The sequence below is a fragment of the Rhinopithecus roxellana genome, chromosome 17 (assembly GCF_007565055.1).
Source record: "Rhinopithecus roxellana isolate Shanxi Qingling chromosome 17, ASM756505v1, whole genome shotgun sequence".
Taxonomy (NCBI): domain Eukaryota; kingdom Metazoa; phylum Chordata; class Mammalia; order Primates; family Cercopithecidae; genus Rhinopithecus; species Rhinopithecus roxellana.
Window position 1 is genome coordinate 11,513,438 of NC_044565.1, and position 26,807 is coordinate 11,540,244.

Consider the following 26,807-nt stretch of genomic DNA (forward strand, 5'->3'; position numbering starts at 1 on the left):
AACATTTCAGCTGATTTTTGATAATGAATCATAATATACAAAACATAAAGTGCTGTAAATAATGACAATGGCATATTTTTATAGTCTTCTGTTACAGTTGGTACCTGTAGAGAATTATATTAGAGCTAACATATTCATATTCACTCACATTTCCACAAAATATCCAGTTAATTAAATGAACGATTCTGTTTTCTAACATAGTCTCCTCTCCCCTTATTATTGGTAATATTTAGAATTCAGAATAGGAATGTCTTACTTCTTGCTAAAACTCTACTATAAAGTTATGTACATAGAAACTTAATTATCAGAAAATGACATATGGCCAATATTAATAAATGACTCAGGGAAGCAGAAATTCCCAGCTTGTCTAAATCTCATTTTTTTGGATGTCTTTTTCATTTTTCATCCTCATTACAGATTTTTTCTTGGCTTTGGTGGAGGGTCCTCTGATGAAGAAATGGTGGCTCGTTCATCTTCCTTGTCCTCAGGGGCATTACCCTAGTACCTTCTGGGACCATCGCCACCTTACAGCCCACACAACAACTACAAGAGTGGTTTAGCTCTGATTAACTTTGAAAACTACTGCATACTCCTCACAGTTTTTATAGAAAAAAGGAAACTGGTCAATACATTTTGCAAAGCCAAATTTTTCTTCTTCATGCATTCACCTTTCTTTCTCTGTGCTTTCTTCTCCAATGGGAAAAGTCACCTTTGATCACATGTAAAATCTTTCTTTATTACCTGTCAGTCATCTCCACCTTCCTAGAACTTCCTGTGTAGTGTCATAGTTTTGCCAGAGCAGCCATGCTAAGCTGCTGGGTTGCTAATTATTGCAGGACTTAATTAAAAATTATGATAATATTGTATTAATGATGAGCCTAAGTCCCCATTTTCATGAATGTTATAATGTTAGCAAAATCATCTATAATTGTGGATTGTAAACATAGACAGGGAATGGCAGATAAAACTGAACCAGTTCCCTCAGGGATCTAGGAATATAGCTAGAAGCAGCTCACTTTGAAGCTAGTGGTTTATCTTACTAGTCAGTTAAGAGAAACCACTGAAGTAATACATTTTCAAAAGGGGATTTGTTAACAACATATGTGTGTATGTGCACGTGTGTGTGTGTGTCTTCACATCATGTAGTAGAAACAATTTTAATAACATAGGAAATCGTTTATGATATGGTAAATGAAATAAGCAGATTATAAAATATATATATACGAATGACCATTAAATTATAAAAAGATGTTCATTCCCACTCCTAAAAGAGAAATGAGCATTTTAACTATGAGATCCCATTCTCATTTTTTTCCCCCATCATATGGATAAAAATCTAAAAACTTCATGATATATTTTGCTGGTGAGGCCGTGGAGAGACAGGAACTCTCACACACTGCAGGTGAGAATGTAAATTAGTACAATCCTGTACAGAAGGCAAATGTCAAAATTAAGATGGTATAGTCTATTTTTGAGATTTTATGCCATAGATATTCTTGCATGATATATATAAATGTTATGCATGGTGGCATTCTGTAATAGCAAACCATTGAAGGCAATCTAAACTCCACCAATAAATGATTGGTTAAATAATAGCATACATTCAAAAAGTGGAATACTAAGAAAAGAATAGAGAAGGGCCGAGCGCAGTGGCTCACACCTGTAATCCCAGCACTTTGGGCGGCCAAGGAGGAACAATCATGAGGTCAGGAGATTGAGACCATCCTGCCTAACATGGTGAAACCCTGTCTCTACTAAAAATACAAAAAAATTAGGCAGGCATGGTGGTGGGCGCCTGTAATCCTAGCTACTCGGGAGGCTGAGGCAGGAGAATGGTGTGAACCCGGGAGACGGAGCTTGCAGAGGGCTGAGATCATGGGACTGCACTCCAGCCTGGGTGACACAGAGAGACTCTGTCTCAAAAAAAAAAAAAGAGAAGCTCTTTATGAACAATATGGAAATATCTCTAAGACATACTGAGTTTAAAAAAACAAAGTGCATAACAGTGTGCATAATAGGCTATGTTTTGTGTTATAAAGAGGGAAACAATCTATATTTGTGTTGACTTCTACTTATATAAGGCACTTCAAATTTTTATAAGACACCACATTTTTTTTTTCTTTTTTTTTGAGACAGGGTTTCACTCTGTCACCCAGGCTGGAGTGCAGTGGAGTGCAACCTCTGCCTCCCAGGCTCAAGTGATCCTCCCACCTTAGCCTCCCGAGTATCTGGGACCACGGGTGCACTTGCCACCACACAGAGCTAATTTATTTGTAGAGATGGGGTTTCACTATGTTGCCCAGGCTGGTCTTGAACTCCTGAGCTTAAGCAATCCACCTACTTGGGCCTCCCAAAGTGCTGGGATAACAGGTAAGAGCCACCGCACTGGGCCACCAATTTTTTTTTTTTTTTAATCCATTCTACTGATGATGGATATTTGAAACATCTCCAGTTTGGGGGGGTATTAAGAGCAATGCTGATAGGAACATTATGTTTGATGTAATTGAGTGCATGCGTGCATGGGTTTTTTTTAGGGTAATTACCTGCAAGTGAAATTTCTGAGTTACAGGGTATGCATAGCTTCTTCTTCTCTAGACACTATGAAAGTATTTTCTGGGCTGGGCGTGGTGGCTTATGCCTGTAATCCCAGCACTTTGGGAGGCCGAGGCTGGTGGATCACCTGAGGTGAGGAGTTCAAGACCAGCCTGGCCAACGTGGCGAAACCCTGTCTCTACTAAAAATACAAAAAATTAGCTGGGTGTGGTGGTGGGCACCTGTAATCCCAGCTACTCTGAAGGCTGAGGCAGGAGAATTGCTTGAACCCGGGAGGTGGAGGTTACAGTGAGCCAAGATAGCGTCATTGCACTCCGGCCTGGGCGACAAGAGTGAAATTCCATCTCAAAAAACAAATAAATAAATAAAAAGTATTTTCCAATGTAATTATTAATTTATACTTCTTCTAGCAGTTGACAAAGGTTCTTATCGCTCAGTTTGAAACACTTAGTTTTGTTAGATTTCTTAATATTTTCTAGTTTGATGGCTGTGCAGTAAGATCTCATTATCGCTTTAATTTGCATTTCACTGGTAACAAATGAAATTGTGTGCCTCCTCATATATTTATTGGCTGTGTGGATTGTGTGTGTGTGTGTGTGTGTGTGTGTGTGAAGCCCATGTTCAAAACCTTTGTCCGTTCTTTTATCGGATTTCCTGCCTTTAATAGAGCTTAATTTAATCGATGTTTTAGTAAATGTTAGTTTAACCGTATTTGTAAAAGTTAGTAAAGAGTTTGAATGAATGATCATGGTTGCAGGCCCACCATACAGCCAGAAGGCAGGTGCAGCAGCCTGAGATTTTTCACAAAACGTTTCATGTGGCCAGGCGCGGTGGCTCAAGCCTGCAATCCCAGCACTTTGGGAGGCCGAGACGGGTGGATCACGAGGTCAGGAGATCGAGACCATCCTGGTCTACACGGTGAAACCCCGTCTCTACAAAAAAAAAAATACAAAAAACTAGCCGGGCGAGATGGCGGGCGCCTGTAGTCCCAGCTACTCGGGAGGCTGAGGCAGGAGAATGGCGTAAACCCGGGAGGCGGAGCTTGCAGTGAGCCGAGATCGCGCCACTGCACTCCAGCCTGGGCGACAGAGCTAGACTCCGTCTCAAAAAAAAAAAAAAAAAAAAAAAAAGTTTCATGTAATTAGCTTACACAAATTATTCATCAATTAAATTGGGTCTAAGCATCTGCCCATCACACTGTCTGCTGCCAGTCATCTTCCAGTGAACTCAGATTAATGAATGATGCTAACATTGGTAGTTAACATTCACTAGACCCTTACCTCTATGCAGGGCACTAGGCTGAGGATTTCATGTAGGTTATTTTTATTTACATCTCTCTATGCTTCTTTGTGGAATGTACAGCTGCTCCTCAACTTACAATAGGGTTAGATCCAGATAAACCCACCATAAATTGAAAATATTTTAAGTTGAAAATGCACTTACCACACCTAATCTACCAAACATCATAGTTTAGCCCAGCCTACCTTACATGTGCTCAGGACACTTACATTAGCCTACAGCTGGGCAAAATCATCTAACACAGAGCCTATTTTATAATAAAGTGTTGACTATCTCATGTAATTTATTGAAAATTATACTGAAAATGAAAAACAGAAAGGTTGTATGAATACTCAAATTACAGTTTCTACTGAATGCATATCACTTTCCCACCATTGTAAAGTTGAAAAATTGCAATTTGAACCTTCGCAAATGGGGGACTGTCTGTACTATTAGGCTCAGAGCCTTAAATTACTTGACTATTATGACTCAGCTAGACAGTGATGGGACTGGGAGCTGATCGCTCATCTAACTCCAGAGCACACACTCTTCTAATTATTATACTGCCTCAAAACAAAGTTTCCATCTGGCTTCAAATTTGGGATTGTTGTGTACTGTGAAAGTGGCAATCATTTCTTCTAAAAGAAGAGAATATAATTAAGTAGTTTGCTTAGATATGGTAAAATTGAAATTGTCTAGAAATATATTATAATGTATTATGAAAGATACTGACAAAAACAAAATAGGTTTGAATAAAGCTATGCTATGCACTTATGTTTCCATCACTGTCATTCAGTGAGTGACAAATACACTATTTTGATTTACTATTGTATCAATAAACATGTTACAATTCATGAATAGATAACAATAGATGCTGTTAAGCCAAGTTTATTTTTTAGGTTAAAATGATGAAATAAACAACAATGGCAAACGTAACTGTATATCCAGTAGCAGCTACCCTAAATTCTCAAAGCAAGGAAATAAGACAATCCAACACATCATGTTGAGTCTCAAAGGGATTTTCAAGTCATTCATAAGCATAAAACACCAAAATGTCCAAAAATAAGACTCCCCCCAAAACAGTATTCTTTTTTGGAAAAGACCCCAGAGATCTGTGGGAAAATTAATCTTTATTTCCAGGTTAAACTTTGAAATTGTTATAAGATTAAAGAACTATGAGTATTTTGAAACAAAAGTTGTAGAAAGTGATCAGATTTTGAAAAGACCATGAAAAACTAAGAGGTGAGCTACAGCCCATGGAAACGAAGGGAGAGATTTCTGAAACAGTTTATATAATGAGCTTTAATTCAGAGACTTTTTTTCCCTTTTGAGGAAACCCTCTGGCTTGAACATGTTCACAGGTCCTGTATGGCTTGTAACAAGCTGTGTTCTTTCTCCCTCTGGGACCTTGCTCAGGCTTGTAGTTTCATTTGAAAGAATAATTTTCGATATTTCCTAGGCTGAGCATTAATCCCTCCATTGCTTGATTGATTAAATCCCACTGTTTGTGTCTGGAAGGCGATGTCTGAGCTTTATGTATTGCTTTCTGGCAAGCTGCATTTCCATGCTCATGGAACAGATGCGGCTGGGTAACTGTGTGCAACAGGCTTTCAGCCGTCAAATCTTGGGGGGAATGACAGGTGTGGTGTCTCATTTTAACTCAAGTTTCAAGATCTCATAACTATACTGCTATCTGATCAATTCGGTTCATACCTTTTGTATGGCATTTAATAGCTTACAAGGTGAGAATATATTATCTCATTTGATCTTCACAAGAATTGTTTATAGGAAACACAGCTCTATTATCTCTTATTTGAATAACGAGGAGCGGCTGTGACCCTTGCCCAGGGTCACATGGCCAGTAACTGACAATCTTGTAATTAAAATTCAGATCTTTTGATTCTAACGCCAGTGTTCTTTTATGATTCACATAAAAAACCTGAGATTGGAGAATTATAGGGGGCTTTGAAAAAGATTCACGTTATCCGTGTGCCCTGAGTCCCAAAAACTAACTGTAATATAAATGTCACATTGTGGCTCACTCGAGCAGAGCAAAACAAAGAATATGCCATTTCAATGTTGCCTCGAGGATAAGAAGTCTCGGAGAAAATTGCTGGGATACTTTGAAAAACCCTAAATGTGATCAGGCAGGCCCCTAGAAGGCAAGTCTGTCTGCCCTGTAAGGGACCTGTAGCTCATAAGGTCTCAATGCCTGGCCTGGCCTTCCCATGTGTTTCACCTGCATATATTCTATTTCTCCAGCTGTAACATCCTGGATGTAGGTATATTTGTTTTGGTCTTCTGCAAAGGGGAATCTTTATCTCAAGATTTTCAAGTGCAAGTACCTTATCAGGGAGAAGAAACACCAGTAGGAAAAGGGGGCAGTGGTATAGGGAAGACACAGTGGCCAATAAAGGGTACATTATCCAGGCAACTACCCCTGGAGATTAATCCCACAAGAAATGGACATGATGTAAAACACAAACCACAGAGACACACTCCCCTGAGGGGTGAGAGACGGGTGTTCAGATGCCAGCTCCCCTCAGGCTTTGTTCTTTTTTTTTTTTTTTTTTTTTGCAGTGCTAAGTGAAAGCAGATTTATTAAGAAAGTAAAGATATAAAAGAATGGTTACTCCACAGACAGAGCAGCTCTTCAGTCATTGTTGAGAGCTGCTGGAAGTGGGAGGTAATTCCCCACCTTCCCGCATCCTGTGCAGGAGAGAAGAGCTGCATTCCGTAGCTTAGGAAAAAGTTCCTAGGCAAAGAAAGGCAGATCCCGGCAGGGTAATGTCTCTGGTAAAAGGCCCGAGGGATATGGCTCTGCTATAACAGGATCTAGATCTTACATTTCAAAAATTATCTTTCAATGCTTAAAATAGTATTTGGGATACTATAGTCCCCTGATAACTGTGGACATAGTAACGTGATATGAGGGTATATGTGAGAAACGCTTACAGATACACATTAAATCTGTACCAGCAAAAGAATATGGAAAGAAAGAAAGAACAAGAAGGGGCCAGGAAGGCACCCTGCACCATCGTTGCTTTGGCATGAGGAGTCATTTCTACTCACACTTTCTCATAAATCTTGTTGGGATGCTGTGGCCATTCGATCATGCATACGACTCTGCTGGGCATGGTCTCTGTGGTTGAGTAGTAGCCCTGGGGGAAGGCCAGGAGGAGAGCCAGGACCCAGATGACACAGATGACCACTTTGGTGGCCGTGGCGGACAGCCGCGGCTGGAGGGGATGGATGATGGCCATGTACCTGGAACAGAGAAGAAAGAATAAAGAATAAAGTTCTGATTTGGTCACCAAAATCTGCATCAGAGATTCCGTATTTTTCCTGCCAATAAAAAAATTCATGGAAACCCTTTGATTCCTGATGATTTGTACAATTATTTTCCAATTCCTTTTCCATATTCTATCCTTAAGCTTTGTGATATGCCATACAATGCCATCATGCATAAGAAAAGTCAGCTAGATTTTTCAGTATTTCAGAACCCATCTAGCAACATTCAAGGAGAGACATTTTCATTATTGAAATGCTTGTGCTGGGGACAGGACAGCCAAGTATAGGTAAGTGAAATTAGAAAAATAAGAACAATGTTGTAAATTTATTTAATGTAAAGACTGACTTTCATTCTTTCTGGGTTAAGGGATAATGGTGATCAGAATCGTAGTTTTTCTCAATCCCTATGTGATATTATAAAAGGTTAGCAGTCCTACCTCAGTCCATACAATTTGAGGGGAAGTAAACATGTCTCAGTGACAAAACATTGGCCTAAAGTCAGCAAAAAACAGCTCCTGGAGAAATCGTGATCAATTCTTTGAGCATCTAGGAGTCAGTGTGTGGCTAACTATACATACTTCATGAGGAGAAAGACGGTCTCTACCTGCTGAGGCAGATAGACTAGAAAGCACAAAGGACCAGTGTGGATGACATTTCATTGCAGGAAGAGTGGAGCACAGCAAATGATGACTTCATGTCTGGAGCCATTCCTCCATCTCCTCACTCCTGGGCTCTGGCACTAAACGGTGTCATCTGAATGAACGTGTCCACATGTTTGAATTTGTGCACAGCCCCTGAGATGTTGCAAAGATTTGAAGGATAAGTATTTCATATCAGCCTTTCATATCAGTGATAAGCACATCAATTCTGCCTCTTTCATTTTAAAAGACATCTCTCAATGCATATTTTTGTTGTAAAGTTTATAGCTCTATCCCTTAAAGTAAGCATTTTTTTAAAGAGAAGGAATGATATCTTATAGGGCCTTTGGCTTTTAAATATTATCTGACCAAACCTCAGAATCACACATTGCTTCTCTGACAGTCAGGTGTTTCCGACATCCGTAGGACAGAATGGTCAATGGAGACTTAAAAAATCTGCAGACAAAGAGCAGCACAGCTGTCAGCTGGCTCCACATCATTCCACATAATTCTTTTGCTGTATTCTTTGGACTCCTAGGATCTCTAGACTAGAATTAGGGCCAGGGTTACAAGTAAAGCAATTTTATTCAGTATGTGCTCAATAAATTCCCACTGGGCACCTGCCACGGTAGAGCACAGTGTTTCCTTCTGGGCTATGAGCTTGTAATTTCTCCAGGGAGAAAAGGTGAATCAATAAGCAACTCAAAACACAGCAGTAGGATAAGTGACCTCAAGTGGTAATTGGATCAATACCTTAGAGTCTCAGCGGAGCTGCGGAGACACTCAAGCCCTGGAATGGCAGGTGGTCTACCGGAGGGGCTTCAAGAGGTGTGCTGGATTTGGGTGAGCCTGCTGAGCATCCTGCCCCAACGGCAGGAAGCGTTTGGAGCTTTTTTCTTTCTCCATGTTAGGATTAGGCTTTGTTTGCATGAAGGCTTCCTTTAGCATCCTCTTATCACTGTAAACTTTAGAAACTTTTCTCTGCATTTTGGAGCTAGGGACCTGGGCTTTCCTTCTCTGGTCTGTAAGGGCCACTGAAAGTGTTTAGTGTATAGTGTCTGACTACTAGGAGGACACTTTATGTCAACCTTTATATCAGAAGTCATGACGACTCCCAGGAAGGAAACTCCTAGAAACTCTTCCTTCTGCCTCTTTTAGAAAGTGGGTAGGTGGTCTTAAAGTCAGGAGAGAGTGGAATTATAGGAAGGGACTTGGAAAAGATATGATGTTGGGGGTGTGTAGTAATCTATACATCTCTGGGCAAGTTTCCCTGGTTCTGTTGATGCTGTAAAGCCTATCACTCAAAGGCTGTCTGAAGGTCATCAAAAGGGCTAAAACAACTCTCACAATGTTGCAAATCAAGCATTGTCTGTTTTTTTTAGGTTACCTGCAAAGGGCCATGACTACTGCCAAGGCAGGTCCAGGACACCATAGACTAGATGACCTTCCATCTCTGCAGTAGTCCCCTGAAAAGGACCCTGACAAGTGTTGATTTCTCCCCTAGACCTGTGTCTTCCTTGATGCCTGACAGTGGTGGAGCCCTGTATCCTCTTCAGTCACGGGGTGGGGTGGGTGGGGGAAACTCAGAGCCAACACATGTGGGCCTGTTCAACCATTATCGTTGCTGTCTTTCCAATTCAGTGAAGGGCTGGACCCAGATGGTCATGGCCAGAACCTCTTTGAGTGTTTGTATTAAAACCATAGGATTGCTTGTTGGATTATTTCCCAAAGGCAAATTGTTTTCCCCCTACAAAGCTGGAAATGCAGCCGTGAAGATGCCTTATCTCACCTCCAGTACTGCACAGTTCTTACCCCCGCTGGCAGCTGCGCATTCTCAGGCTTCACAGCACCTTAAGGAGGACGCTCAGGGGAGAATGTGGTAATTACATTGCCCTCTTTTAATATTACCTCAGATGCAAGATTTTAATTTGTTTCTCATTCAGGATAAATGTTCAGTCTCAAATAAACAAATCCTAACACCACTCCCCATGCTCAGATTGGCGACACACCATTCAGAATCTAATGTGACTGGGCTTATGGGGGATTGCATCAGCGCATTGGCACTGTAACTCCAAATGGGTGGCAGAAAGCCATATTTTATCCTTATTGCAGAAATTGCAATTTGGGAACCCATTTCAGTTAACTCTCTGCCATTCCTTGAGTGTAGGAGCCATTTTAGTGACAGATGAAAGTATTACCCACATAAAGCCAGAGAGAAACAAAAAAAGATTGGCTTTAAAAAATGTATATATGTTCATTTGTTCAAAGCAGAGGTATTTGTAAATCTCCCTCCCTCCTTCCTTCCCTCCTTTCCTCTCCTTCCTCCTTTCTTCTATCTCTCTCTTGCAATCCTCATTTCTGGGACTTGTTTAACATGTTTTTTTCTTATTTACCCAAAAGCTAGCACCATTTGGATAACCTGTACACAGATGGATGAATATTTTCTTTCCTACTCCCCATTTCTAGCTTGGATCCATTAACATACATTTATATATTTACCTGGAACCACCCTGAGCAATTCTTGCTTATTTGGTTATGAGCAAGTGCTGCAAGCCCAAGGAAAATACATTCAATAAATATTTATTGACTGCACCATGCTCACGGGACTCTAAGGCAGTCAATGAAACGTCTTTCTGGTTTAAGCATTAATCATCAGGCTGCCAGAGACGGGGGTCTGGAGGTGTGTGAGATATGGATTATGTTCTCTACTTCAGGTGGTTCCAGTCCCACTGAGGGCCATCAGCTCTGATTTGAATTGTATGTGTCCTCCCAGCTGTAAAGCCTGAGATGTAGCCTTCCTCTTGCATGATTATGCTTTACGAAAAGAACTCTCTGCTGCACATTTTTTTTCTTGTAGGCAGTGTGAAACAATCTTACTGTGAAAAAGAATTTCAATCCTCTGACAAGCGGCAGTATCTTCATAACTTCCTCTTATACCAGTCCCAAAACACTCGGCAGAGAGAATGTCTTTCCTCTGCTATGAGATCTGTCCAGTGGGGCCCTTCTTCCACAGTCTTTCTCATCCAGTTCCTGCCCTCGCTTCTCCCACTCACTCCTGGGGTGTTACAAGTTTCCTTTAAGGGACCATATCTTCCTGAGTTCAGATAACCAGGGTGGTAATAGCTGAGAGTATGGCTGCTGTAGTCTAGCTCAAGGATTGGCAATTTTTTTCTGGGAAAGACAGATATTAAATATTTTGAGTTTTGTGATCCATATAGTTTCAGTTGTAATTATCAAACTCTATCTTTGTAGTGTGAAAACAGCCACAGACAGCAAGGAAACTATTAGGCATGACTGTATGATAATAACATTTTATTTACAAAAACAGGAGGTAGGCTGCATTTGGCCCCTGGCCCCATAGCTTTGCTGTCCCCAGGTCTAGTTTATGGGAAGTGAAGAGCAGGAGGAATTAGAACCATAGGAGAAGATGGTGTAATATTCAGAAACGCTCTTTACCTTTGGCAGATGGGAACTCATTGGGTAGATAACTCCTGTGTCCCACAAGCAGTCAGTAAGGTGGTCTATGGCTAGTCATGACCCAGAATCACACATGGCTCTGGTTCTTATGTGAGTGCAGTGGTCAATCTGGGATGGTTTTCCTCCTCGATCCCTTCCTGGCTGCTCCTGTTTATTTTCACAACTTGGCCCAGTCATCATGTCCTTGTGGCTGGTTTGGTGCCCTACTTTTACTGCTGTGGAGATCTCTAAACCTTGTGCTGACCACGTTTCACTTTATTTTCTATTTTCTTTTCTTTTTTTCTTTTGAGACAGTCTTGCTCTGTCACTCAGACTGGAGTGCAGTGTGTGATCTTGGCTCACTGCAGCCTCTGCCTCCCAGGTTCCAGTGATTCTCATGCCTCAGTTTCCCAAATAGCTGGGATTACAGGCACCTGCCACCATGCCCAGCTAATTTTTTTTGCATTTTTAGTAGAGAAGGGGTTTCACCATGATTGCCAGGCTGGTCTTGAACTCCTAACTTAAGTGATTCGCTCTCCTTGGCCTCCCAAAGTGCTCAGATTACAGGCATGAGCTACTGTGCTGGGCCTCTATTTTTCTATTTTCATATCCTTCTTTTCTCTTATCACCCTCCACAGGTCCTTGGCCTGCCCAGGTGCCTAGATTGTAGTAAATACTCAATGAAAGTTTGGTTTCATAAATGATATCTTGGCACATAGCAGTGGTTTCATAAAGCCTTGCTGAGTGAAGATAAATGTAGCAGGAGAAAAACATATATGGTATACCTTTATTCCTCCCAGTCTCAACACATGTAAGACTGTTACGTGAGAATAATTATTGCTCAAAGTGTTTTCTGTCATATAGATATCCCCCAGGATCATCCTGCAGGAGTGACCTCACTGGACCTGGCTCTCCAGAATTTTTTATCTCTTGACATTAAGCCCTTAAATAAAGCCTCAATACCTACTTGTTGACTAACTTTTGTGTTGACTATATGTTGGGAACTGTGCGGGATTTAGTTTTTCAGCTTTTATTTTAGGTTCAGGGGTACATGTGCCAGGTTTGTTCTATAGATAAACTCATGTTACAGGGGTTTGTTGCACAGATTATTTCATCACCCATATTAAGCCTAGCACACAATAGTTATTTTTTCTGCTTCTCTCCCTCCTCCCACTCTCCATCCTAAAGTAGGCCCCAGTGTCTGTTGTTTCCTTCTTTGTGTTCATGAGTTCTCATCATTTAGTTCCCACTTATAATGTGGTATTTGGTTTTCTGTTCCTATGCTAGTTTGCTAAGTATAATAGCCTCCAACTCCATTCATGTTCCCGCAAAAGACATGATTTCATTCTTTTTTATGAAAGAATTTATATTTGTATATAGTATTCCATGGTGTGTGTGTACCACATTTAAAAGTCCAATCTGTCATTGAATGGCATTTAGGTTGACTCTGCGTCTTTGCTATTGTGAATAGTACTGCAATGAACATATACATGCGTGTAGCCTCATGTTAAAATGATTTATATTCCTCTGGGTACATACCCAGTAATGGGATTGCCGGGTGAAATGGTAGTTCTGGTTTTAGCTCTTTAAGGAATGAAGACTTGAATGTGAAACCTAAAGCTATAAAAGCCCTGGAAGACAACCTAGGCAATACCCTCCTGGACAAAGGAAGGGGCAAAGATTTCATAACAAGGACACCAAAACCAATTGCAACAAAAGCAAAAATTGACAAATGGGATCTAATTAAACTTAAGAGCTTCTGCACAGCAAAAGAAACTATCAATGGAGCATACTGACAGCCTACAGAATGGGAGCAAATATTTGTAAACTATGCATCTGACAACGTTGTAATATCCAACCTCTGTAAGAGACCTAAACTGATTTACAAGAGAAAAACAAACAACCCCATTAAAAAGTAGGCAAAGGACATGAACAGACACTTTTCAAAGAAGACATACTTGTGGCCACAAGCAAATGAAAAAAATCTCAATATCAGTGATCCTTAGAGAAATGCAAATCAAAACCTCAATGAGATACCGTCTCATAACAGTCAGAATGGCTATTTTGAAAAGTTGAAAAATAACAGATGCTGGCAAGGTTGTGGAGAAAGGGGAACACTTATATACTGTTGATGGAAGTAAATTTGGTTTCTGTCTTTCTATGTGGCATCACTCTCTGGCTCTTCTTCTGGACAAATTGCTCCATCTGTTCTCCTTCCATCCTCCCTCCATTTCAGAGAGCACACAGTCTTTTACCTGAGGTCACCAACATTTCATCAGTTGAGATTTTCTTCCAGGATATTTTTTTATCATCAAAATTCAGGGATGTTATTTAAGCATATCACTTGACCAGCATCCTTATCTATTTAGCTAACCTCAAGCTCATAAAGCTATATAACCACAGAGGCCTTTAGCAGCCTGCAGAGATGACACAAAGTTCACACACCATTAAATCATTTTTATTATTAGTTAATTATTGTTTATTAATATTAGCAGCAGAGTCCCTTGCATCCTCACTTCTATGTTGTGCACAATTCTAAAAAGCATGAGGTTTTGATCTCCATGCACAGATTCACAGCATCATCAGTGGACCCACTTCAAAAGGTGCCAGTTGACAGCAAGGGCGCCATCGACAAGACCATAAAAAATGGATGCAAAGACAGATGGATTTGAAGGCCTGTGACAGTTTAGGGTGAAGTGAAGGAGGGGATGCAGTTGACTGTTGTTTGAGATGTCCTTTCTCATGTGTGATCAAAGAATGACCCATATTGTTCAAAGAAGATTCAGAAATAGAGTCCTTGGGCTATTAGGAAACAGAATACCTGATGTAGGAGCTCATGAGAGGAGGTGATACCAGACCCCGGGAGCCTGCCAGCCTTGTCTAGATTCTACTTCTTATCTCACTACCATCTGTAGAAATTTTATTCATCCTTTAAATGTGGATCAGAATCCATCTCCTTCAGGAAAACTTTTTTGACTGTTCAAAAATCTCGTGGAGATAATCATAACCACATTCTATTGAATACCCTCCCACGCTCCTGTTAGCTGTACTCCCTTATGCAACCATCTCATTTTATTTTATAGCAGGACAATCTGTGCTCTTGTTCTATCCCATCACTGGACGGTAAGCTTCCTGAGGGCAGGGGTTGTGTTTACATATATTTTTAACTTTTGGGAATCTTACCAAAGAGCCTTACACAACTGGTAAAAATTTGCCTGGATGTGCCAGTTGATGTTTGACCAAAGAACTCCATCTTCATTCAGCAGTTGCAAGCTGGCAGCTCCACTTAGGGCATTCAGACTAGTCTTAAAAGACAAGATTACAAAGGGATACATACAATTCTGGAGTATTCCTTCAACAGTGAACTCCTTAAAGCTATTTTGGAATGTTAGGCACTAAGCCAGGATTGATAAAGCGCCCTAGTTGGGAATAGATAGAAGGTGTCCCCTAAGCATCCCAGGTTAAGCCCTTTGATTTTTGCAGAGCCAGGGCTACCATAGAAATACATATGACTAAGATCTGATGTGAACTAAGGGGAAAAGATGGTGAAGGTCCAAGTTAAGTGTGATATTCTGAGTGTTTCTGCCAGCAGGTGGGCCAGACAGTAAGCATTGGGAATGAGCAACACTAGGAGTACCAGTCAGCTAATCGCTGGGATCCTGTCATTCACAATAAAATGCTGCCCCTCAGGGGTGGGACTAGGGGTGGGAGTGGCTGGGGTGAAGCAGGAAGACAGAGCACGCATTTTTTTTTTCTCCCTGAAAAGAGAAATGGTAGCAAGTTTGTAATACAATGGAAGGTGAGTAAAGTTATACACCATTTCATTTCCAGCTTGAGGGCTCCTGTCAAGGATTGGCAGGAACTACTTGATAGCTCACAACATTTGTAACTACTGCTTTCTTCCTCTATGGCATCTCATGCTTGCATTTGGGACTCCATTCCTGAGGCTGTGCTGACATGTGTAAGACAGACACGCACAGCAATAGCTATCCCCTGGGCAAAAGGTTAATGCTACTGGGACAAACTAGATCCTTTGTGACATTGACCTGTTTGTGATTTAGAGCTAAAACTTAGGTAGGAGGTGTGTGGGGACACAAGAGAGACTCAGGTTTACAGAAATTTGACAGGGGAGGTGATAATAGGACTACATTAGCTCCAGCAGCAGAGTAAGGAGAAACAAAAGAAGAGAATAGTTTGGATTGTAATGTCTTTGAGATTTTAATTACTGTAAGGGAAAGGGGGAATTGCACTGATTGAAATTCATGATTTTAGTGGGAACTCAATAATGGAAAGAAGTTCAAATTTAGGGCATCTTTAAAATTGTTGGCACTGTGCTTTTTGGCCTCTGCTGTCACTGCAGTTTTGAGTAGTCCTCTGTGGTAAGCTAGTTAGGAAAATGTAGTTGGCTGTATCTTTGAATTGTATTTTCACCTTATGCAGTGTGGCCTTGATATTAAGTTATTAAATAATTAATGCTCTCTTCTGACCAGTTTTGAAGTTTTCGTGAACAACATCAAAGATGCATTTCTTTTAGCTATTTGAAAATACACAATAAATTGTTATTGAATGGAGTTTGAATGCTTCCAACTCCCCAAAATAGTAAATATTTGAGGTGATGGATATGCTAATTACCCTGATATGACCATTACACATTGTATACATGTATCAAAATATCACACTGCACCTCAAAATATGTACAATTATTACGTGTCAATTAAAACAAATAAACAATTTTTTGAAATCTTAAGAAAATGATGCAGTTTTTGGAGGGCTGAACCATTCATTGCATTGGGCCTGGCAGGCTATGTAAAAAATGCTGCAGTCACTCACAAGTGTATTTAGAGTTTCCCTGATTCTCTGGCATCTTCTTTCCCCAAGTGGTAAGCATGTTTTCTGGGTGACCATAGGCTTGACTTTTAATTTTGGCAGTAGAAAACTTAAAGCAGAGGCACTTGGGGCCAAAGGAAGGGCTAGGAGGGAGAATGAAATTTCTCTGCCTCCTCCTCACTCAGGGTAGCCTCTCTTCTCCCACAGATCTCTTTTATTCGACCCACAAAGGCAGAATCTGTGGGATGGGATTGGAGTGAGGTGAATGAGGCACTCACAGTGCAAGTGAAGTATTAAATCCTGTCTTTATTTAAAATTTCAATATTTTGTTAATCATAGATTTTTGTGCATTAAATTTGATATCTTAATGTATTGCATTAAAGTATTATTTGTCTTGATTGCTGAACTTTTGGGGTCCCCTTAAATTTTGCACCCCAGGCAAATGCTACATTTGCCTCACCCTAATCCCAGCCTTGAAAATGTCTCCTACTGAGGTACAGCAGGCAAGACAATCACTAATCAAATGAAGTGTACTCAGACTCAGGTGCTCAGCATCATTCAGTGCCACTGCCTCCGTCAGGCAGCTGATGTACCAGTCTGTTGTGCTGCATCCTGTGCCTGTAGCCACCAGATGGGGTGGCAGGCTCAGCAGGAAGCCCCTAACAGTTTAACATGAACAGGAAAGATGCTGAGTAATCCTTCTCTGGAGAGTATGAATATCATTTGGGCACCCTTGCTACAGTGATTTTGCTTTCTCTTATATAGTGTAAATCCACAACCTTTTATTTAGTTTTAATAGTGCTTTCTTACTTAAAAATTTTTTTGACAGCAATAAGTTATAATTTCAAAGAAGCACACGTCAAATGAACAGTTTAGTACTGGATTTCTGCTTTTCATAAAAGTTGATGATGAATGTGTAACTTGCACAAAATGATTTTAGACATTAACCTTTTATCAGGCCAAAGCGTTAATCACTGAACCTGTGAAAACCAAAAGACACACATCTGCTGAAGCAGCAGCAGCATATACACCAAATGTTAGTAGTTATTTTAAGACAACCATGCTCAAAGACAATTATTTAACTTATGCAGGGAAAATGGTGCATTTGCTCATCATTCTGTGAAGCATGACTTCTCACTTAGATTAAACGACCGTTCTAAATTAACTTCACTCTTTTTCAATTCCAGTGTTTCTTGTGCATGTACAAAAGGTCGAGTAACAGCTATTAATATGTTGGCTCAGTTATCAGAAAAATTTGGCAAATAGCTAAACGATTCTAATTTTATATCAGTGTCATCAGATTTTTCAAATAGAAAATCAGTTAATTTCAATAATGAGAAATTTTATTTTTATTTTTATTTATTTATTTTTTTTTTTTTGAGAAGGAGTCTCTCTCTGCCACCCAGGCTGGAGTGCAGTGGCACGATCTCGGCTCACTGCAAGCTCCGCCTCCCGGGTTCACGTCGTTCTCCTGCCTCAGCCTCCCGACTAGCTGGGACTACAGGCACCTGCCACCATGCCTGGCTAATGTTTTGTATTTTTAGTAAAAATGGGGTTTCACCGTGTTAGCCATGATGGTCTCGATCTCCTGACCTTGTGATCTGCCTGCCTTGGCCTCCCAAAGTGCTGGGATTACAGGCGTGAGCCTCCGCACTCGGCCAATAATGAGCCAATTTTTAAAAAAATTCAATTCATAGATTCAAAATTTTTGGAAGGTGAAAGCACGGACATTGTTGTGAATGTTATCATGAGTCCATTTGAAAGTTCAGCAGTGAAGATAAATTAATTTGTTTTGGTACTAATACGAATACACTGTGGTAAAAATAATGTGCTTACTAAATTAAGGAAGGCATGGAACAGAAATGTCCTTGTAATAGGTTGTGATACACATAATTTGCAACTATGTACACATAAAGTGTGATATCTTACTAATTGAAATAGAAGCTGTAGCTGAAATTTATAAAAAGTTTTGTAGGTATACAGTAACTGAACTAATTTATTTTGGGTGTGGTTTTATATGATGAATACAAAAGTATACTACACAGGATTTTAAAAGTGTTTGAGCCTTTGACTGTTTTATGAATTAACCTAAGTAATAGTACCAAACTTTTTGTAAATGAGTCCTCAAAGTTTTGGTTATATTTTGTTTAAAATTAGTTGAAAATTGTAAATCAAAATATTTTCAATGGAGTACTCCTAAATTTTTAACTTCTGAAGCTTTTGGCAAGTTGTCATTTCTCAATACAAATCCAGCAAACAAAAAGACATTGAAATTCATTTCTATAAAAGCCAGAGACAAACTGCATAAAATAAAAACTGAAAGCTCCTATGGGGCACACAATTTAATTTTGAGATTCTTGAGTTGCTCTTAGGAATATTTTGATTAGAGGAAAGAATCTTTTGATGGATTTCTTGTTTTTTTAGTAAATTATTAACACTCTCTATCAAAATAAAGTATAAAATTGAGAAAACTGCATTTCTCACAATTATACAGTGATTACATTTGGCAAAACACTAAAATGAAACAACCTGTCAACTAAGACAACTTAGTTTTGTCTTCTTAGTTTTATCTCTTCAATCTAACCTTCTGTGCCTCTGTGCTGCATTCTGGCTGTCTTCCAGTTCATTGACTCTCCTCAGCAAGTCTAATCTGCTATTAGATTCGTTCACTGAGTTTTACATTTCAACTGTTATTATTATTCATTTTTAGAATTTTGATTGCATATTTTAAAAAATGTCTAGTCATTCTTTATAATTTTTACTTGCTCCTCGTATTGTCAGGCTTCTTTTTTATTTCATTGTACATAATAAACATAATGTATATTTAGTGTCTCTGTTAACTCTAATGGTTTAAGTCTATGGGTTTGCTTCTGCAGGTTCTCACTCATGGTGACTTCTTCCATTATCTGTTTTATGCCGACTGCATCCTGCTTATTTTCTTTGGAACTTTATCTTTGAGAATTTGTTGATGCCTGTGTTGAAGGTGGGTTCCTTCAGAGATGATATACAATCGTTTTTGACAGAAACCTGGGAATACTTCCAGACTGGGACCATTGTAAACTGGATTTCAGAGTGAGGTTTGTTTTAGACCAACCAACTGATATGAATTTGGTCTGCATCCCCATGTGAGGATACTTTTTCTGCTACAAACTCTCAGAAGAGATTTTTTTTGTTTGTTTGTTTTCTGTTGACAGCACCAAGGTTGGAGATGGGCAGGTTTCCTGCAGCTGTTGGCAGGCGAGGCATTCATTTCTAGTTCTCTTTTACACTGAGGATACAGCTTTTTGGTTTCCAACTTCAAGAGAAGGTGGCCTATTAGACAACCCACCTTGGGCAGGTCCTAGGCTTTGTTTCTTGTCCCCATACTCTGTGAGTCAAGGTCAAGGTCAAAGGCCCTTAAGACAAAAGCCAGCTTCACTGCTGTCAATATGTAGAATTCTTGCCATTAGTTAAATTTTACCTTGAGCCTTTTTTTACTTTCTTGCAAGACAATGATTTAACGAAGAAATTTTTGTATGTGTGGTATATTATTTAGCATTTTTGATTTAATTTCAAGAGCAGCAATCAGGGTATCTAGTCTGTCACTTTGCTGCTGTCTTATTTTTCATTTTTCTTTTTGTTGTCTAACTGTTCCATGTAAAAATTTAAAGAATGCAGGAAGGTATAAAGGGAACGCTTCTCTTTGACTTCAGTCCTTGGGAGTAACACATAGTTAACATACCAAGCACTTGGTAAGTGCCCCACTCCATTCTATGTGCTTTCTTTGCATTAATTCATTTCATCTTTAACTAACTCTTTGAGGCAGGCTAATGTTATGACCTCCATTTTCCAGACGAGGAAATTGAGGCACAGAGAAGTTAAGTAGCTCATCCACCAAGTGTTGGAGCTGGGTTTAAACTTGGCGGTCTGGCTTCAGCGCCTTTGGTTTGCTTTTTATCAAGTCACTATCCAGGATCCTCACACCCACTGTCAACAATGAGTACAACCTTCTTTTCTCTGAACATATAAAGATATATATTTGTCAGGGACATCTGAACTAGAGTAACTCCATCTTGAATAGGAGCTGTGTAAAATGAGGCTGAAACCTACTGGGCTGCATTCCCAGATGGCTAGGCATTCTAAATCACAGGATGAGATAAGAGATAGGCACAAGATACAAGATATAGTTCATTAAGACTTTGCTGATAAAACAGTTTGCAGTAAGGAAGCTGGCCAAATCCCACCAAAACCAAGATGGCGAAGAGAGGGACTTCTGGTTGTCCTCACTGCTACACTCCCACCAGCGCCATGACAGTTTACAAATGCCATGGCAACGTCAGGAAGTTACCCTACATGGTCTAAAAAGGGGAGGCATGAATAATCCACCCCTTGTTTAGCATATAACTAAGAAATAATCATAAAAATAAGCAACCAGCAGCCCTTGGGGCTGCTCTGCCTATGGAGTGGCCATTCCTTTACTTTCCTAATAAACTTGTTTTCACTTTATGGACTCACCCTGAATTCTTTCTCGCACGAGATCCAAGAACCCTCTCCTGGGGCCTGGATCAGCATGGCTTTCTGGTAACATATCCATACTTTTTCCTGTCCTGCTTTTTAACTCACTCGTTCAATAAGCCTTATTTAACCCCCTTTCTAGCTGTCAGAGAAGAGCTCAGTATATTCATGTTTTGAAGGAGTGGCTGTCTCTGGAGAGGGACACACATGATAATGAAAATGCAATTTGCTGTGTGCTCCAGAGGACTTACAGTGCATTAGAAGCATGAGCAGACAGGAGGACATTTATGCCTGGGCAGGGAGGTTGGGGGAGTTTCTCAGTGGAGGTGACATTTGAATTTGACCTGGAAGATTGAGCTGGCACGCACAATCTATAGAGAGCTGTGTGCAACATACTTTCTAGGGGAAGGCCACAGCATATACAGAGGCCCAGAGAAGCAAAAATAAATGACTGTTTATAATGTTTCAACATTTTATTAGATGCTTATCAGGAGTCAGTATTGCATCTTCTATTTCACTGAATCACCATGGCACCTGACCAGGCACAAGAAAGCTCCTTAGTAACTACCAGCTGATTAACTTAATGATCCCTTTCTTCTTTCTATTTAGCGTGCAGCAGGCAGAGATGTTGACTCTCAGATGTTGATGAAGAAACAAGGATAGAGGATTGAGTGAGGAAGGACAAGTTCTCGCAGGCCTCTGCTGGTGAAGTGCTCAGAGAGAATGCTAGCTTTCAAAGGAATACATGAAAGATGCTGGAACCAGGGCTGCCAAACACAGAGCAAGAGAGAAATAGGCTCTCCAGAAAGTAAACACTTCCCAGATCTGTGTTTACAGACCACCCTGTGGCCTGTCTTACTGGTGATATAAGACTTCCTTGGTTTGAATTCTCTGGCAGTGGAACCCCTGCTACCTGAATTATGACTTTCCTCTTCCCATGCATCCCCCAGCACAGGACATATCTCTTTCCCTCTCCCCATTGCTCTTACTTATTGCTTTTTCAGCTACTTAATCCTTCTTAAAGTGATTTCTTAGAATCTCAGTTTTCTCATTCTGAAAGGAGGATTCATAATATTTACTGGGCAGTGATGCCGAACAAGATAATATACATGAAGGGAATAGACAAAGTCTGGTGCGTAGCAGGCACCCAACACTTGATCACATTCCCCTTCCTATCTTTGTAACTTCCAGAGGCCGTGTGGTCTCTTTCCAGAGATTCAGTGCCTAGCTGAAACCCAGGGTACCCAGGACACCAGACACTTAAACTATCCGTGCTACTGGCTGGATCCAGGGCCAGGCGCCCAAAGATACTCAAAACAGCAAAAGGCCAATGAGGCAGTGGCGTCAGCTTAATAGCTACTGTCAAGGATGGAAATACTCAATTTATAACTTAAATAGTATTCCATGGGAGAAAGTAAATTGGAGTAGAATTATTCATCCCCATAGTCCACACATGCTAATTCCACAGAGACCCTTAAGCACGACGGTTGCTGAAATTGCAGACCGGTAAAGGGGGCACTAACACCCAGCAGCTGCATATTGAACCTCCTCTAGAGTTTGCTGGAACGAATTGCTTCCTTGCAGGGGGACCTTAAGACTTAGCTTTCCTGTGGAGGAAGAGCCTAATTCACCCTCTCCTACCTCCCCTGTATTCTCCCCTCTCCATCTGGAATTCTGTTTCACCATCTTTTTGCAAATCTCACTTCTGAGAATGGTTGTTAGAGGCCCACCAGGGACAGCAGGAACCAGTGGGTCATTGTCAGAGGATGAAGCAGCACAGATTGTGAATGTCAGGATTGCACAGGTGGAGAAAAGCACCTCCTCAAGCAAGAAGGAAGCACATGGGGGTGGGCAGGGGTTAGTGGAACTTGAGCCTTTTAGAAAGAAACCCAGGCACGTAAGGAGAAATGGTTAGGTCAATGGTATCTCACTAGGCTAGAAGCCACTTGAGTCAGGGATTTGGGTTAGCATGAGTGTTCCTTGTATACTCATGGCGCAAGGGACCTCAGTGAGTATGTAGGCTGTTAGGATGGGGAGGGGGATTGGAGGTTGTTTGGTTCAGTCCCTTCACTAGACACATGAGGACAGTGGGGCCCAGAGGGGCGGCATGGACACTCAAGATGGATTCTGTGCTTGAACTCCAGAGTTTTGATATTGGAAGGGCTGGGGAAGAAATCAAGCTGACGGAATGGGGGAAGGTTGTCTTGAAGCTGCTTTTGCTTAACACTTTACATAAAACTGGAAAAGTGTCAACTGTCCATGTCAGAAAATAGGAGGGAAGAGCTGAGGCAGATGGGAGAGATCTAAAGCTTCATTTGGTACCAATGCAGCTTGAGGCCCTGGGACTCTCCTGCTCTCCCCCACTAGGTTTGACCATCTGAACATTTTTAGGAAAAGGGGAAGGACAGCAAGTCCTCCTTGGTCCACACAGCAACGAGCCCACCATCCGGCCTAGGCAGCCCCAACCTTGCCTCTGCCAGGCTCCCGTAGAAGCAGAAGGGAGGAGCAGCGCTGGGGCCTGCCTGGGCCGTGAACGTTTCTTCACTACAGAGAGGCGCCTACCTGAACCTCCATCTCACACACAGACTTAGAAGGTCAGGAAAGCGATTTCTAGCAACAAGCTCATTAGCACCAACTCTATTCCCACAAAAAGCAATTTGGAGGGCTGATGGAATTTATTAAAATCAGATTCTACTTATAAGAATAACTGCACACAGAACAGGTCATGATTTATGCCCAGCTTTAAAATGCCTTCTGAGGGGATCATGAAAGGACTTCCTCTCCTACCGTGTCATGAAGGCCTCTGACCTTGCAGTGCTGTTTCTGTGCCTTGGTGACAGGTGTCACAGATTAAAGACATTTGCTTGAACAGCTTCAGTGGCTTTGTTTCTGTTTCATCGCTACCAGAGGCTTTGAGGCCTCCTAACATTTTCTTTCTTTCTTTATGACTCTTTATCTGAGTGGTTGCAGGCCCCTTGGGTGACTAGGCCAACTGACAGAGATGGCTGTGGGCCATTTCAGGGGCTATTGTCGTTAAAGGAGCTGGATAGTTCATATTCCAGTGGCTCCTGAAATTTCACCTGGCCCTGCCACTGAGTCAGGTACGCCGCCTGACATGAAGCAGGATGGTTTGACTCAAAAGATTTGATATGACCTTTTTTTTAAATTTTTTTTTGAGATGGAGTCTCGCTGTGTCGCCCAGGTTGGAGTGCAGTGGCGCGATCTCGGCTCACTGCAAGCTCCGCCTCCCGGGTTCACGCCATTCTCCAGGCTCAGCCTCCAAGTAGCTGGGACTACAGGCGCCCGCCACCTCGCCCGGCTAGTTTTTTGTATTTTTAGTAGAGACGGGGTTTCACCATGTTAGCCAGGATGGTCTTGATCTCCTGACCTCGTGATCCACCAACCTCGGCCTCCCAAAGTGCTGGGATTACAGACTTGAGCCACCGTGCCCGGCCTTGATATGACCTTTTTTAACTGAGTGGGGTCAGCATGTAGAAATAATTTTTTGATTTCCAGCAATGTGCAGAAAATTACTTCTCCATCCTTCAGACTTTCTTCTTTGTTACTGTTACTGCATTAAGGCACATCCTTAAGAAACAATTGGGAATGATGTGAGATGGGAGATGGGCTGGGGCCCAGGAAGGGGATGGAGGAGTCTAGTGAAACATCTGGAATAGCAGTGGTTTGACTTCCAGCTGCATCAGCATGCATTTTCTGTCAAGTCTCATCCACTTACATTCACATACTTCTGAGTATCCATGGGGTCAGTGACCATCCACCCACCCCCATCCAGAAAGCAGTGCCTCCCTGAAATTCTCTGATGCTTTTTATATCAGATGTCCATTCACCATTCTCAGATAGGCGATCTAATCACTGTCCAGAGCAGAGACAGCTGGTGGCCCACCTCAACTTTTGTTCTTTCCTCTTTCTCGGTAATGAGACCCTAATTTGAATCAGATGAATTCTGAAAACTGCTCTTGTACCAAAAAAGAAGTAATATAAACGGTGGTTGTACACCTGCACCCTTAGAAGCAGCTAAGACTGCGGTCCTGTCCTACTAAGGTGGTGAGCTCAAGTTTTGGCCTGCATACCAACCTCCAAACACCCCTGGTGTTTTAGGGGACACTGGATCTCCCTGCGGCCACTGGACTTCAGGCAAACCCAGAATTTGCATGTTTCTGACATCCTTAGGATTTCAAACAACACATTCCAGGTCTTTACAGAGCATAATAAAAAGGCCGTATTTTCTAATAGAAAGAACGGCTTATTTTATTTCACTGCTACAAGTTATTTAAAATTAGTATTTATGAAATAGAGTTTTTATAAACAGAATCCTAGACATATAGGTAGAGTGGTCTCGCATGGTGCTCCCTCCAATTCCCTGCATCTTCTAGGTCCAAGAGAAAATATTCCTTAGAAATCCAGCTGTCGGCAGGGCGCCGTGGCTCATACCTGTAATCCCAGCACTTTGGGAGGCCGAGGCGGGCAGATCACGAGGTCAGGAGATCAAGACCATCATGGCTAACACAGTGAAACCCCATCTCTACTAAAAATACAAAAAAAATTAGCTGGGCGTGGTGGCAGGCAACTGTAGTCCCAGCTACTCGGGAGGCTGAGGCAGGAGAATGGCGTGAATTCAGGAGGCGGAGCTTGTAGTGAGCCAAGGTCACATCACTGCACTCCAGCCTGGGCAACAGAGGGAGACTGTCAAAAAAAAAAAAAAAAAAAAAAGCAAAGAAATCCAGCTGTCCAGGAAAACTCTTTGACCTCTAGGATCTTCCAGTACTTGAGATACTTAGAGCGTCTTTGTCATTCTTGTACTCATCTACTTTCTCTATACTCTTAGATCTTTATTGTGTTTCTTTATGATGGGATCTTTGGCATAAGACATTCCAGAGTATTAAGCATACAGTCGTAGGCTTCATCAGTGCTACCTAGGACCTTTTTACATCCAAGACAGCTTAATAGCTTCAATGGATAAAACGGCACTGACTCTAAATGCCAGTAGTGAGGTGTACTGGGAAAGACAAACATTTACCATCACATTGTCCCTTGACAGCAGGTGAGGAAACTGGGGTTTGTGGATATGCAGCAGTTACAGAGTAGAGATGGGGCCCCCACCCATGAGTTCTGCCTGATTTAAATTCCCCACTTGGCAAAAGGCATGTGAGTGTTCCACAGTGCAGAGGCCCAGCAGGAAGACAGGGCACTGGGAATGGCTCAGTCACAGATTTTAGCATTACTGCTGGCGATTATGTATCTTCACCATCTCCTATGTGCCAGGGGCTGTGTACCATGAGATAGTCCCACTTTGGGCAGATTAATGAGTGAATAAACTCATTGAATCTTTGCTTTCTACCCATGACTAAAACTACCCAGCCTGGGCTCTTGCCTTCTTCCCAAGGAAGGTGGTGGCTACTCAAGCATTATAGAAATACACTACAGGGCTGAACTAGTTCTTTCCCATGAAGAAGTTCCATTTTCTTGACTCAAAACTGAGGAAATGTTTGAACAGCTCCATCCCAGCCAGGTGGGAGTGTCACCCAAGTTGATGCGGTTGTGTTCTGGTGAAGCCTTGGACTGTGGTATGTTATCACATACTATGGTAAACAAACTTCTGCTGGGTTGTCATCCTGTCAAGGACTAGGGGATCTGTCTCTCCCGGCTCTGTCCTCATTGGTCACTTCTGTAGTCTTGACCCATGGCTGAGTGGTAGCCTGGAGACTCATGTACTCTTTCATTCATTCAAATACTAACTGAGTACCTATCAGAGCCAGGCACTATGGCAGGAGCTGGGACACAGAGGAAGAGATCATAACTACCACCCCTCCTCTCAGGAAGCTCCAGTCTTATGAGAGTGATGGATAGCAATTAAACCTACAAATGCATGTGCAATTACAACTGTGGTAAGTCCTATGAAAAAAAAGGGTCATGAGAACATGCAACAAGGGGATCTATTTTATTTATTATAAAATAAATAAATAAATAAAGGGTGGATGGATTTGATCTGCTGGCCATAGTTTACTGAGCTCTGTACTAAATAGTTAAGGTATTAATTAAGGCTTCTAAAGGAAAGGGGAATGAAATTAACATTTGTTTAAGCATTCAATGTAGGATATTTAAGTGGGGTTATCCAGGTATCATGTAGACTCTTCATAGCTATCATTTCTTATGAACTGATCCATCAGTCAGGTATTAGCATCCATATTTTACCTCTAAGAAAACAGAGGCACAAAGCAATTAAGTCACTTGCCTAAAGTCACACTGCTA

At 41.3% G+C, this 26,807-nt stretch overlaps 1 protein-coding gene across 1 annotated transcript in view; it reads right to left on the reverse strand.

Annotated features, from left to right (window-relative positions):
• Positions 1 to 26,807, reverse strand: part of TACR1 (tachykinin receptor 1) — a 151,144-nt gene that overhangs the window by 65,931 nt on the left and 58,406 nt on the right. The window contains exon 2 of the mRNA XM_010379274.2: positions 6,904 to 7,098. Within this exon, the coding sequence (XP_010377576.1) occupies positions 6,904 to 7,098 (195 nt within the window). The remainder of the gene's footprint in view (positions 1 to 6,903; positions 7,099 to 26,807) is intronic.